We start from the raw sequence: 13800 nt of genomic DNA, 5'->3' as shown, positions 1-13800 counted from the left end.
GTGGTCTTAGGGCTCCTCCTCAGTAAGTCATCTTGTAGTTGAGTCTCTTGCCAGACTGGAGACGGTGCCTGTGGCTGGCTGTGATCACCTCAGCAAGTTCAGTTTTGTTCAACGCTTGCAATTCTGCTCTCTCTGTAAAACATCAACAGAGGTGCCCAGTGGCCAGACAGCTTTCAGTAGGCGCAGCACTAGTTATTTCAGGAACAAAAAATGCCAGAGGAGCAAAACTGTCATTTAAAAAAAAAAACAAACCAACAATAGAAAGCCTGTGCAAATGCTGAACAGAGAGGGTATAGGTATCGTAGGCCTTGGCAGATGTATTAGTGCTGCGATATCAGTTCTTTGTTCCAACCTGGCTTGCCTTCACCTGGCTGCTCTTGGATCCAGTGAGAGTGACTTCTCTTTATTGGGCTGAGTCACTTTTTGCCTTTCCTAGTTTGGTACCTGGTGGACCGCTTCAGCCAGATGAAACCAGAATATGCTGTTTCCAGACCCACCAAGTGTGACACAAACAGTTAGCTTTTGCCCGTTTCACCCCTTGACAAGTAGATCCAGTCAACACTTAAACACAAGGGTTTCTGAATATTCCCAACATGTATGACTTCTGACTCATTCTCCCTTTCCGTGCCTCCAAGGTTCACCTCTGTCATTTGTGTGGTGTTAAAGTTGTTAGTAGCAATGCATCAAAAAGCTTCCATAGAGGGGGTGGTGGTGGTGTGCTTTATGGCCTTTTAGGGGAGTCATGGTAAAGAAGCCTGTAAGTTGCCAATTTTTCTCCTCAAATATCTTTACTAAGTGGTAAAGGTTTACTGTGTGCCAAAAGATTCCCAATTTCATCTAGTATTTCTCCATAAAATAACAGCTATGGTATTATGAACCTCTTTCTAGGTGAATGGGTGGAAAAGAGTTTTCCAGCTGTCATCCTGAATATCATGGGAGGGAAATAATCCAGACAGGGAGTACAGTAGCCTCATGCCTTCTCAGTGATTTCCAGGGTCCTTATGCCCATGGATACAACTGCCTCTGTGCTGTGCGAGGAGGGCCCATATGGCTATATAGCTCAGGCTGATAATGAAGCCAGTGATGATCACCCACTAAAACATTTCTGAAGAAATCAGTGGGGGGTATTGGTTCACCAAAAGCCAGGTTTTGGCCTCAATTCTGCAAAAGAAGCATAATCCATGCAGCATGTTCAGACCATTGACTAGGTAGAATCAATCATGGCACAAACAGTGGAAAGCACAAACATAAAATTCTTGGCAGGATAAGGCTTAAAGCAGAAAGATTTGCTCTGTAGATGTTGTCAAGCTAGCTGTGTGGGTTTTGAAGGTTCAGCATATGTTTTTCTTCTTAGTTCTTTTAAAGCAAACTAAATCATTCCTACTCCTTGGTATTTATAACACTTAAACACGCTGTTCATAACATTGCAATATTCCTATGCTGCCCTTCACAAATATTGTAATGACTGTGTATGTATTAGCTTTTAGAGTTTTTTCTCATCTATTGATTTCTCCAACCCTAAAGACATTTTTTTTCTTCACTGAAGATCTTCTATTTTGTCATAAGTTTATAATTGAATAGCATTTTCTAGATAAAATCACTCCAGTTTCTCAAGAGATTACTTTGCACCATGGTGCTTCAGTACACACATCTGAGTTTGTTTTTTTGCTGCTGTTTCAGATCTGTCTGCTGTTAGAATTTAAAATTTGACAGAATTTACTGTCTGCTGTTATGTCTTTCAACATTGCTAGAAGACCATTTTTCAAATGCTGCAAATTATTTCCCCCTATTTAATGAATGTTGGTATCCTAGATAAGTGTCATCCTTGTTCACCTTTCAGATCTTCCTATGTCTCTTTATATCATGTCTTTATACTGCTTTGGGCCTGCAGCATCTCCTATTTTAATATCTTCAAACAAACTTCATGAGTGCGCTGTTTTCTCCTAATTCTCATTTTCCAAATTGCACTGTAATCAATAGGGAGGCTTCCACTGACTGCAAGAACTTTGCAACTGTTATATTAAAAACATGCAAACAAAACTCTTCCATGTTGTACCTCACCACATATTGCATATCTTAATTTTTTTGGCACTGAGGCAATCATAATCGTCTTTGTTTGGATTCCTCCCTCCCATCTTCAGTTCTGTGCACAAGCTGGATGTTACTAATTGTGGAGAAGTTTCTTAAAATCATAGATCACTAAGGTTAGAAAAGACCTTTCAGATCAAGTCCAACCATCAACCCAACACCACCATAACCTGCTAAACCATGTCCCAAAGCGCCACATCCACATGTTTTTTGAACACTTGCAGTGATGGTGACTCCACCATCTTCCTGGGCAGCCTGTTCCAATGTTTGACCACTCTCTCAGTAAAGAAATGTTGCTAATCTAGTTCCTCAGTTCCTTCAGCTGTTCCTCGTAAGATTTGTTGTCCAGACCCCTCACCAGCTTTGCCGTTCTCTGGATGTGCTCCAGCACCTCAGTGTCCTTCTTGTAGTGAGGGGCCCAAACTGAACACAGGATTCGAGGTGCGGCCTCACCAGTGCCGAGTCCAGGGGCACAATTACTTCCCTACTCCTGCTGACCACACTATTACTGATACAGGCCAGGATGCTGTTGGCTGCCTTGGCCACCTGGGCACACTACTGGCTCATGTTCAGCTGGCTGTCAACCAGCACCCCCAGGTCTTTTTCTGCTGGGCAACTTTCCAGCTGCTTTTCCCTAAGACTGTAGTGTTACATGGGGAAAGTGCAATGAAAATTTGTGCAATGTATAGCCAAGTATAGTTGTTGCTGTACTAAAACCCAGATGTGGTCCATCTGCTGCAGCGGTGAGAATAAACCTGTAAGTCCAGGAGCTCTAAAGCAGAAGTCTAGCTGGGACAGGCTTAGCTGAAGTAGCAATGAGAGCTCTTTGGATATTATCACACTTTTAAGTGTATGCAGAGCCAAGTGACACCAGTATTATTAAATAAATGCCCATCCCACTGCAACCTAACATCTGCTGTGGGGTTTTTAGCCCCCCCCCAAGCTGTTATTGTTGAGCCCCAGCTCAGCTTTTTGCTGTCTTCATTCTGTCTACCTTTTCAGCAGAAGATCTGCAGTTGCTGGAGAAAAATAGATGAGTGATGGGTTGTGCTGGAGCACAGTAATCCCAAACACCTCAAGGATACTATGGAAGAATAGGGCCCATTGCCAACAACTCTTTTAGCTGGAGGCTTTGCTGTTGCAGGGAAGGAGAAGGAAGTCCCTCAAGTGAAAGAGCTCAGACCCTGTGTGGTTAGCTCAAGTGCAAGGAGGGCAGGATAGTGAGGAAGAACTGGATCCAGAGCCTTCTGAAAACCCATAGGCATATCAGCCCCAAGATTTAATAGGGTCTCTAATTGGTAGTCTTGTTTGTCTAGTTGGCAGTCTTGTTTGCTTTTTTATTGGTATTGGTGTTGTGAAAGATCAGAATATTTCCCAGTAGTAATTTGGAATCTGCTAAAGTGGTAAAGGATAATGTCATATATGGCTCAAAGTAAGCTAGATCATAGAATAGTTTGGGTTGGAAGGGACCTTGAAAGATCAAAGGTAAAAGTGTTTTCCTGAAAGTTGTAACTCCTTGATTTTGGGACTGGATGACAAGGTGTCCTTTGGGTTTTATGTATCTTTCTATGTCAGATGAGGTAGTTCATGTTTTAAACTTACCGTGCCTGGAGCAGTTTTACTTGGGACAGCATCATCTGCTGTCAGTGACCAAGAATTTTTGCAACTTTGCCAACTCTATCCCTGTTTTATTATGGTTTATGCACTTTTATCTCCCTACTTTCCTTTGGCCTTTCTCTTGCCATGTCTTCCTCTTGCTGCTATTCTCCACTCATTGTTCACATTTTCTTCCTAATTTACTTTTCTTTAACTGTGTAGGGGGTTAATTTTTGTGTGATTAAAATGGAACTATTCATGTACTTAAAAAAAAGCACATGTATAGCTCTTAAATCAAGGACTGAGCTTTCAGCAGCAATGAAGGATGAAGCCCCTGTTTTCTAGAACTCTTCTCTCGAAGCTGTAGAAGGAGGGATGCTGACTGTAAACTGCAGTATATTCATTGTCTGCAGCAGAAATTGGTAAATCAATTAACAGTGAAGTTTCGATCCGTGTTAGAGCTGGATCTGTAGCTGCAGAAATCAGTGGAAACGTTGCTCTCGACTCCTATAATGATGGCCATTATTCATGATTTTTTTTAGTGTGGCATCTTTGAAGAAATTGATGTCTGCATCTTCTGCATACATTTCTCCGCTCCTCTCCTGCAGAATGATGACCACTTGTATTATACAACTCTTTGGAACCATGTTTTCCAAGGGATAGGTTTTGCAATGCTAAAGGATTGCAAAAGGAAACATTGGCATGGCCTGATACAACTCACTGAGCTGCACTTGTGAATTGTAGAGGCTGTTGTTGTAATCTTGTGATCTTCAAGTGATAAACTGGGTGGTAAGAGAAGAAACATCAGAAATAGGAACCTTTATCTATGGCTTACACTTATTGCAAAATAATGTTATTTTATTGGTATTCTATGCTTTACAATGTCACTTTCCTGTGGCTTTCTATGTAAATTGCAAGACAGATTAACCAGAGTTCCTCTTCTTTGTACAGAAAATGATTTTTAAAAGCATTTTGCTAACTATCTTCATACGTTATTATAATGCAGACATACATATTGGCCAAAACCACTTCTAAGTTTCAAGCTAAAGCAAATTTGTTCAGCTAAAGACTGTAAGTCCTTCTGTAATTTCAGTACAACATTTCTTATCCATAAGGGATCAGACATCAAATGTAGGTTCTATTTTTATGGCATAATTGCATTAAGTTTATAGAAAGCAAATGGTGTAATATGTAGTGAAATTTAGTGACGGATAAGAGACTTCAATAGTGTCCCAAGTTCAGGTACATGTCTGACATTGTGTTCGTGCTTCATGTTAGTTATTTGTTTCTTTGAAGGTAGCGCAGGTTATTCTACATTTCGTAGTTGTTCCTGGAGAATGTAGAAAGATGAGCTGATCATATATATCAGCAAAGTACTGTTTGAGAAAGGGGAGTAGGTTTTTCATTTCTGCCTCTTAAGTAAAACCAAACTGACCAAGAGTCACTCAGCTATTTGTAATTTGAACTACATCAGTCCTTCTGAGGAAGATGTATTGACTATCTGTTTGCTTCTCTGGGAATTTCAGGCAAGTTTTCGAATACCGAGGTCCTGTCTTAGTGTAGGCTGCTGACAGCACTTGAAGTTCCCATTAGGTTTTTTTTACAGATCTTTTTGAGGGGTGGCCTTTATCAACATTTTTCTCTAATTCCTCTGAAGAACAGCATGCTTTTTGTCAATTGGTTATGTCGTTCATCTGAAAGACAGCTTTCTTTGGTGGCCATGGTTCTTTATCTCTCTCTGTATGTACTGCTTGTGAAGTATATTGGGATGGCTCAGCATGGAAGTGACAGTGCAGAGTGTTTTTAGCAGCAAAAGGCTGTTCTTGGAGGTATCTGGTTCTGTGAGGACAAGCAGTCTGTCAGAATATGCTGCTGGTTCCCAAAGCACCTGCTCTAGCTAGTTTGCCTCTAGTGTGCCTTTGGTTCTCTGGCTGCTGCTCAGGCCCTGGCTGCCTGGCGCCTGGTCCTGCATCACCTTCTCGGTTTCCTCCAGGGACCGTGCGAGATGCTGGAGGTCTGACTGCTGCTGTGCCTGTCCCAGAGCAGCTTCGCAGGTCTGCAGCCACCTTCCCTCTCGCCATGAAGATGCCGCTGGCACCTCTGTGTGCCCCAGAGTAGGGGAGGTAGAGAGCTATGTCTGCTGGATCCCCATCTTAGATGCCCTCAGCATCCCTGTCTCCAGCTCCAGGACCTGGATGATGTTCAAAGGGCAGCACATCCCAAATACTCCCCCAGCTGCCACTTTCCTTAGTTAGCCGTTTACCATCCAGGGGAATGAAGCCACAGACCTGAGAGCAATCGCGAAGTTTTTGCTTTTTGGCCAAGCAGGGCCAAACCCAGGCTATGCAGTGGGTTGCCAGCTAAGCAGAGAGCTAGTTTAAAGGTTAATCTCATTTGAAAAATAGAGGAAGGGAGATGCATTACAATGCTTCATTGGAAAAATGTCAAAAGCTATTAGCTACTGGCTGAAATATGAAAGGGAGCAGCATTAACTCTGCTCTTCATTTTGTCTGGAGGTGAAACAAAGCATTTTGCCATTTACCTTTGGGAATTAAGATGCAACATGTTTTTAAGGTCAGTTCCTTTTGTTAGAGGGATTCTCAGTAGAAATATGAAACTTGTTTTCCTTTGCACATACTCTCTCTTTAACATACCATATCATCTATTCACTAACATATGGCACGATTGACAAATGTGTGCATGTATATGCGCATACATGTAGTGCACTAAACAGCTGTGTATCGCATATGCACAATTTTCTATGTCGATGTGCAACATATCTCCATGTTCAGGGAGTAGCATGCCTGGAATGGTATCACCTGCCAACTAAAACAGGTTGAGCAGATGTATTCATACATTCCAACCTCCTGACCAGTTTCAACTACTACTATAGCTTGCTGGGGATATTTCTTTCTTATCTTTGACTTCCCAAAAATATATACCTTCAAAAACTGAAAGAGAACTATTTCCCTTTTGGACCGGCATGTATTTTTCTACAGCTAAAATTTGGCTTAAAAATACCAACAAATGTGAAATTCTACTGGCCTAAAAATAGGGATTTTTTTCTTTGGAAAGAGGGAAATGCCTAGCCATAGTCATTTGACCCTGGCTGGTGCCCACTAAAGCAGCTCTATCACTTACCTCCTCAGCTTAATGGGGGAGAGGAAATATAACAAAAAGCTTGTGGGTCAAGATAAGGATAGGGAGATCACTCATTACTGTCATGGGCAAAACAGACTTGACTTGGGGACAACTAGTTTAATTTATTGCCAATGAAATCAGAGTAGCGTAATGAGAAATAAAACCAAATATTAAAACACCTTTCCACCCACCCCTCCCTTCTTCCTGTGCTCAATTTCACTCCCAACTTTTCTCTATCTTCTCCCCCCTGCCCAGCGGTGCAGGGGGATGGGGAATGGGGGTTATGGTCAGTTCATCACATGTTGTCTCTGCTGCTCCTCCCTCCTCACAGGGAGGACTCCTCACACTCTTCCCCTGCTCCAGCGTGGGGTCTCTCCCACAGGCTGCAGTTCTTCACAAACTGCTCCAGCCTGGGTCCCCCCACGGGGTGCGTCCTTCAGGAACAGACTGCTCCAGCGTGGGTCCCCCATGGGGTCTTGCCAGCAACCCTGTTCCAGCCTGGGCTGCTCTCTCCATGGGGCCACAGCTCCTGCCAGGAGCTTTTCCTGCAGGCTTTCCATGGTGTTACAGCCCCTTTCAGGCATCTGCCAGCCCTGGTGTGGTGTCCTCCATGGGCTGCAGGTAGCTATCTGCTCCAGCGTGGAGCTCCATGGCTGCAGGGGCACAGCCAGCCTCACCGTGGTCTTCCCCACAGGCTGCAGGGGAATCGGCTCTGGTGCCTGAGGCACCTCCTCCCCTCCTCCTTCACTGACCTGGGTGTCAGCAGAGCTGCTGCTCTCATATTCTCACTCCTCTCTTCAGCTGTGGTTTCTGCTGCTTTCCCCACAACCTTAACTCTGTTATCCCAGAGGTGCTATGATGGTGGCTGATGGGCTCAGCCTTGGCCAGCAGCAGGTCCATTTTAGAGCCAGCTGTCACTGGCTCTGTCAGACATAGGGGAAGTTTCTAGCAGCTTCTCACAGAAGCTGCCACTCTGCTACCAAAACCTTACTGTGCAAACCCAATACACTAGCTTTTTGAGACAGACAGGCTTATGTCTGGCTCTAAGAAGGATCTACATACTGGATTTTTAAATCATGACATTTGTAAGTATGTTTTACTTACAAAAATGTTTTTATACCAAAAGGTTCTGCTGCTGCTTCTTGGGGTGACCTGCATGTTGCATAGCTCCATAAACTCATATTGAAATATCCTTTCTACTGCCTGAGCCTATATTTCATCAGTGGTCGCTGTTGATAAACTGTGTGTGCATGACTAGCTCGTGTGTGTGTCCCTTCCCTGACTGATGTGCATTGTGACATGACCTTTTGCTCTGGATGCTGTCCTTCCCGGGCACCCCTGTCTTTCACCTCTGCAGCAGGAGGTAGCATGCAGGTGCTACTTGGCAGAAGCAGCTTGTTCCAGCTTCCCCATGATCTCACCTGTCAGCTGTAACCATAGACAGCCTTGCTTATCCCTTCCCTTCAGGTGTCTTCTACCTTGGATGTGCAGATGGAGGGTGATCCTTTTTCTCAGCCTGGTTTTCCAGGCTTCCTTCACGTTTCCAACGAAAAGGAGGAAAGGACTTTCTGCAGTCATCCGTGCTAGCTCAACTCACACTGGGGCTGTGATTTGGTGTGGGTATGGGCATATGTTGACATCTCTGTCAGATTAAAGAGATTGTGTGACACAGAGTTCATGCTGTCGTTGTCCCAGCTGCAGGAAGCAGACAACAGCTGATGTAGTGGAAGTGCCAGCTGGCTCCCACAGATACTGCGTATGAACCCAGCATTTTAAATCTGGTTCTGAGATCTCTTGTGCCACTGAAGTCTGGCTTAAAATGTCTGTGATTTCTTAAGCAAGGACATCCAGCCTAACTCAGCTAAGCCTCCTTAAGCAAGCATGGTATTTTATAAACAATGTATCTTGAACAGTAATTACCTATACATCTTAATAACATGCTAGAGATGCTCCAATGCCTGCCAGCTTACAGAGACTAAATATGGTAAATAAATGTCACGAGTGACGAAGCCAGAGAGCAGCATGCCTGAGCTGAGGGATGCTCTCTGTGCCCTGTCAGGATGAGGGGCTGGGCAGGGTTCCCAGGCTCCAGCTCAGTGCAATGTTTCAGTATATACTCACCCTTAAGTATAAAGTGTTTTCCCTGCTAAAGCAAAAGGGACAGTTCATAGGTTTAAATCTCCTTGTGCGTATATAAGTGCTCCTGCCGCCTCAGAATGATTTAGATAATTCTGGATAATCTGTATCCAGGGTGGCTCTTTACTGAAGGTAGTCATTAGGTAAGACAAACCTCTGAGAGCAACAGTGTATACTTACCTGCCCTTTTTAATACATAATTTGGCATAATTTGCAATCATTAATGACCTCTTTAAAAGAATTTATGTTGTAAATCTCTCAAGAGAGTGGCACCAGAGAGTTCAGTGTTGGTAGCCCCCTTACTTTCCTCCTTTGAGATTACAACTATGTAAAACCGATGGAACAACATTGGCATTTGCTCGCTGCTTTATTCTTTCACTGAAAGTGTAGTTTCCTTCAATTTTAGAAGTCTACTTTGTTTAACATTCACACATATATATTAATAATATGTTAGGCTTTGAGTTTCTTGGCTTTGTCCCTTGGGCTGCTCCTTCTGCTTTGCAGTTGGTCACAATGTCAATCCATCCTCGGGCACCATGTCCCTTGTTGTGTGGTGTCATCTTTGTTTTCCTGTTATCTATGTGATAATGAAGTGAGTACTTCATGGTGTCTACAACTGCTGTATTTTAATCTGAGTGGTTCATGTTTTTCCTTAGCTTCTGGGATGGCTAATAACCTGCTGGGAAGGTGACCGGCCTGGCTGAACAGGGAGATTTTGCTGGGACTCAGGGAAAAGAGGAGAGTTTATCACCTCTGGAAGAAGGGGCAGGCAACTCATGAAGAGTACAAGGATCTCGTTAGGTCAAGCAGGGACAAAATTAGAAAGGCAAAAGCCCAACTAGACCTCAGTCTGGCCACAGTTGTAAAGGATAATAAAAAAATGCTTCTACAAATATATTAACAACAAAGAGAGGCAAGGAGAATCTCCATCCCCTACTGGATATGGCGGGGAACATTGTCTCCAAGGACGAGGACACGGTTGAGGTACTTAATGCCTTCTTTGCCTCAGTCTTTAATAGCCAGTCCAGGTATCCACAGGGTGTTCAGCCCCCTGAGCTGGAAGATGGGGATGGAGAGCACAATAACCTGCCCATAATCCAGGAGGAAGCAGGTAAGGACCTGTTAAGCCACCTGGACACCCACAAGCATATGGGGCCTGATGGGATCCACCCGAGAGTACTGAGAGAGCTGGCGGAGGAGCTTGCCAAGCCACTCTCCATCGTTTACCAGCAGTCCTGGTTAACAGGGGAGGTCCCAGAAGACTGGAGGCTTGCCAATGTGACACCCATCTACAAGAAAGGCTGGAAAGAGGATCCTGGGAACTACAGGCCTGTCAGCCTGACCTCTGTACTGGGGAAGATCATGGAGCGGTTCGTCTTGAGAGTGCTCTCAGGGCATGTGCAGGACAACCAAGGGATCAGGCCCAGCCAGCATGGGTTCATGAAAGGCAGGTCCTGCTTGACCAACCTGATCTCCTTCTGTGACCAGGTGACCTGCTTAGTGGATGAAGGAAAGGCTGTGGATGTTGTCTACCTGGACTTTAGTAAAGCCTTTGACAGCGTCTCCCACAGCATTCTCCTGGAGAAACTGGCAGCTCGTGGCTTGGATGGGTTTATTCTTCACTGGGTGAGGAACTGGCTGGATGGCCGAGCCCAGAGAGTCTCACCACCCACCCAGGTTTGTTTCTGTAGCAAGGTTGAGTTGGTTAAAGTGTGTTTCTACAAATCTCAAAATTAAAACTGTCCTCATTGTTGAGAGGAAAAATCCAGGAGGTTGCTGGCTGGTCTGCACAGGTAGAGATCATGGCCTTTTGCTTTGGCAGGGCACAGATGCAAAATCCATTTCATCTTTCTGAAGTAGAGCAACGAGGCCATGGCTGGGCCCATCTTGGGTCATTGCTTCAGCTGCTTGACTTTGTGGCCATTTTGGGCTCCCACAGGCCCCTGCCTGTGAGCCCCCCTCACCTCTGATAGGCTGTTAAAGGTCTCCATATGTCTCTCACTTTTACTGTGCTGTTTGTATTTAGTGACAATAAAAACTTCAAGTGCTGGCCTGATATGGTAGCAATATGTGCTTTTTTGTTTGCTTGAAAGCCTCGTGTAAGCTAGTAAATCGGTGAGTGTGGCCCTGAAGCTGCAGCACAGTCTCACTGGTTGTTTTTTAAGATGTTGGATAAAAAGAGGTAAAAAGAGGATCAAGAACCAGGCCTTTGCCTGGAAGCTGGGATGTGTTTGCTCACATCTGCACCATGTAGGGCTTGCAGATTGGTCTGGAAGAGAGCTTGTTGAAGTAGTTTAAAACAAAACTTGGAAGCAGACTAAAAATCTATTCATGTGGACAACCAGAAGGCCACTCTTCAGGCTCACTGCCTGCCTTTTAACATGCAGCCCTGTGCATGCAAGGTGGATGCTTCCTTAGCCTTGGTTTTCAGCAACTTTTTAGATATGCAACTTTTTAGATATTATTCATTTTTATAGATTATTTCTTGACTTTTCTGAAGATCGGCTTGGTAGTCTGACAGCTGCTAGGTGTCTGGAAACACTGTTGAGGGGACAGCATTTTCTTGTCAGTCATTTAGTTTTGGAGGCAGAGAGCTGTGAAGGCACCCAGTGAGTGGGATTCTTCAAAAATAAATATTCTTTGCAGTACGCTGCAAGAAACAACCACATCTGTTGTGACATGAATGAGCGGTGGTACAGATGCCTATGTGTAAATATTTTCTGTGGGGTTGTTTTTTAGGGGAAGAGTTTTAGGGGGGTTTATTTTTTGCTACCATTCTTTCTTACAGCTAGGTAATTATGTTTAATCAGATAGGGGTTCATGCTAAACGAGATGTTTTCGTTTTTGAGAATTTTGTAGGGATGTATTTCTTAATCACAGCTTTTCCTGAAATGTAATTGTAAAAAGAGCTGAACTCCTTAAAAATATAAATGAGCAAAAAAGCTCAGTTTTCAACACATGGTGAAGCTGTCTAGCAGCTCTAGTATGTTCTGTCAAGCCAAAGCCACATTTTTAGCCTGACTCTGCTATGCATGTTGTCGTAACAGGCACTTGATGAGACTGTTTTCTTTGTTTATAGATGAGGTCTTGTCCGAAAACTTTTTGGACTACAAGAACCGTGGCGTCAATGGCTCTCACCGTGGTCAGATTATCTGGAAGATTGATGCCAGCTCTTACTTTGTGGAGCGTAAGTATTCTTCCAATCCTGCTACAGTATAATTCAGTCACTGCAGAAAGATAATCGAACTGCTTAAATTGTTTTTATGCCCTGTATGTCCTTTAAAAGATTTTGGTAACATTTTTAGCATTTCTTAATGTATTGAGAGGAACTGAAACGTTTTATAGAGTAGAAAGCCACAGTTTCTGCAAGCAAATAAATTTTGTGGGTGTTAACTTATTTACATATTATTTATTTATCTAGTTATGAATAAGTGTTTTAATCTACTTGCTGTTATTGGGACTATATCATTAGTAATGAGCTGCATTAACTTTAATATGGTAATAAGTAAAAGAGGAACTCAGGGCCATAATCTAACTCCCAAGATGCACACTGATTTTTAATTGGAAAACTTCATGGTGGATTTGGCTTCCGGTGGATTCAGAGGTAAAAAGGGTCAAGTTCTGATCATTATCTAGACTGATAAAAGTACAACAATATGTAATTGTAGCAAGGTACACTGATTACAAATTAATAGTTCCTCATTATATTCACATATTATCCAAGGCACCTGATGCAATGCAGTGTAATTCTTTTCCACTCTTTTAGTAATCAAAACACAGAAACACTGGATTTGCTTCTGCAAAGTACTGTGTGCCTTGTACAGCAAGCTAACATTTCCAGGCTTGGGTATCCCACATCCCTGATTAAAGTGAACCTGACTATTTGAGTCCTTCCTCTTTTCAGAGAGTTACTATGTGCTAGTGTGAATGGAATTTATGGTTGTCTTTGGAGAACAGAAACAGGGTACTCAAAAGACTGTACTGAGATCTATAGCAAAACATCTGTGGTGGAAGAGCTACGTGTATCCTCAAGGAGGAGTTAAACATGAAGAAGCCTAGCATGCAACAATTTCAGTTTTCACTTGTACTGAATGTTTCCAATGATCTACCTTTAGCCTGCTGGGCACAGTTCGGAAGTTTTGTAAAAGCATATATAAACTGCATGACAGTTATATCTGTTTCAGACTGTGTGAATTTGAAAGCAATCAAGGGAATCTTTGATATAACCTGAGCTCTAAAGGATTGGGAAGGGACATGAGTTATACTTGATTAATGTCTGGCTTTGACCTTAAGTATCTGGTATCAGCAAGGATGCTACATGCAGACACCTTACATTCAATCCTAGAAACAGGTTAAGTCTTTGCAGTATGAAGCATTGCTGATGGTCTGTAATTCCTAGTGTTAAGGTAAATTGAGAATGTTGTTCTAAAGAATTGAGGGAGTTGCTGAAATGTCTACAGGACATGCAGGATGCTTATATCCTGTGTCTTGAAAAATAAGTTTATGGGAAATGGTTTAATATATAAGAACACTGGCTTTAGTTATGCTGGTTTTGGTGCATAAATACATTACAGGATGTAACCTTTAAAGCAGACTAATTTGCAGGTGCTGCTTTGAGCTGTGGTTAGTAATCTGTGAGACTGATTAAGCTTTCTTTTAGCTGTAAAAGTGCAAGGAGGAGATATTAAAATCCCAGAACTGGGTTTTGAAGAGGCCTTAGTATCTTGGTTTATTGAGTAAGGGTGTAAAAGGGACTGGGCTGTTGGTAGCTTTCCTGCCTAATCCACAACAGAAAAGGAAGAGGCAATGCAAGAAATACTTAGGAGACAGCTTCTTCAG

The 13800-nt window shown here is 43.1% G+C and overlaps 1 protein-coding gene across 1 annotated transcript in view; it reads left to right on the top strand.

Annotated features, from left to right (window-relative positions):
- The window catches only part of HECW1 (HECT, C2 and WW domain containing E3 ubiquitin protein ligase 1), a gene marked incomplete at its 5' end in the record, with an annotated part of 190275 nt that overhangs the window by 10171 nt on the left and 166304 nt on the right, over positions 1 to 13800 (top strand). Inside the window, one exon of the mRNA XM_081996466.1 lies at positions 12041 to 12148. Coding sequence (XP_081852592.1) covers positions 12041 to 12148 — 108 coding nt within the window. The remainder of the gene's footprint in view (positions 1 to 12040; positions 12149 to 13800) is intronic.

Source organism: Phaethon aethereus (genome assembly GCF_964289735.1).
Source record: "Phaethon aethereus genome assembly, chromosome: 2".
Classification (NCBI taxonomy): domain Eukaryota; kingdom Metazoa; phylum Chordata; class Aves; order Phaethontiformes; family Phaethontidae; genus Phaethon; species Phaethon aethereus.
This window is presented reverse-complemented; position numbering and strand designations above follow the sequence as displayed.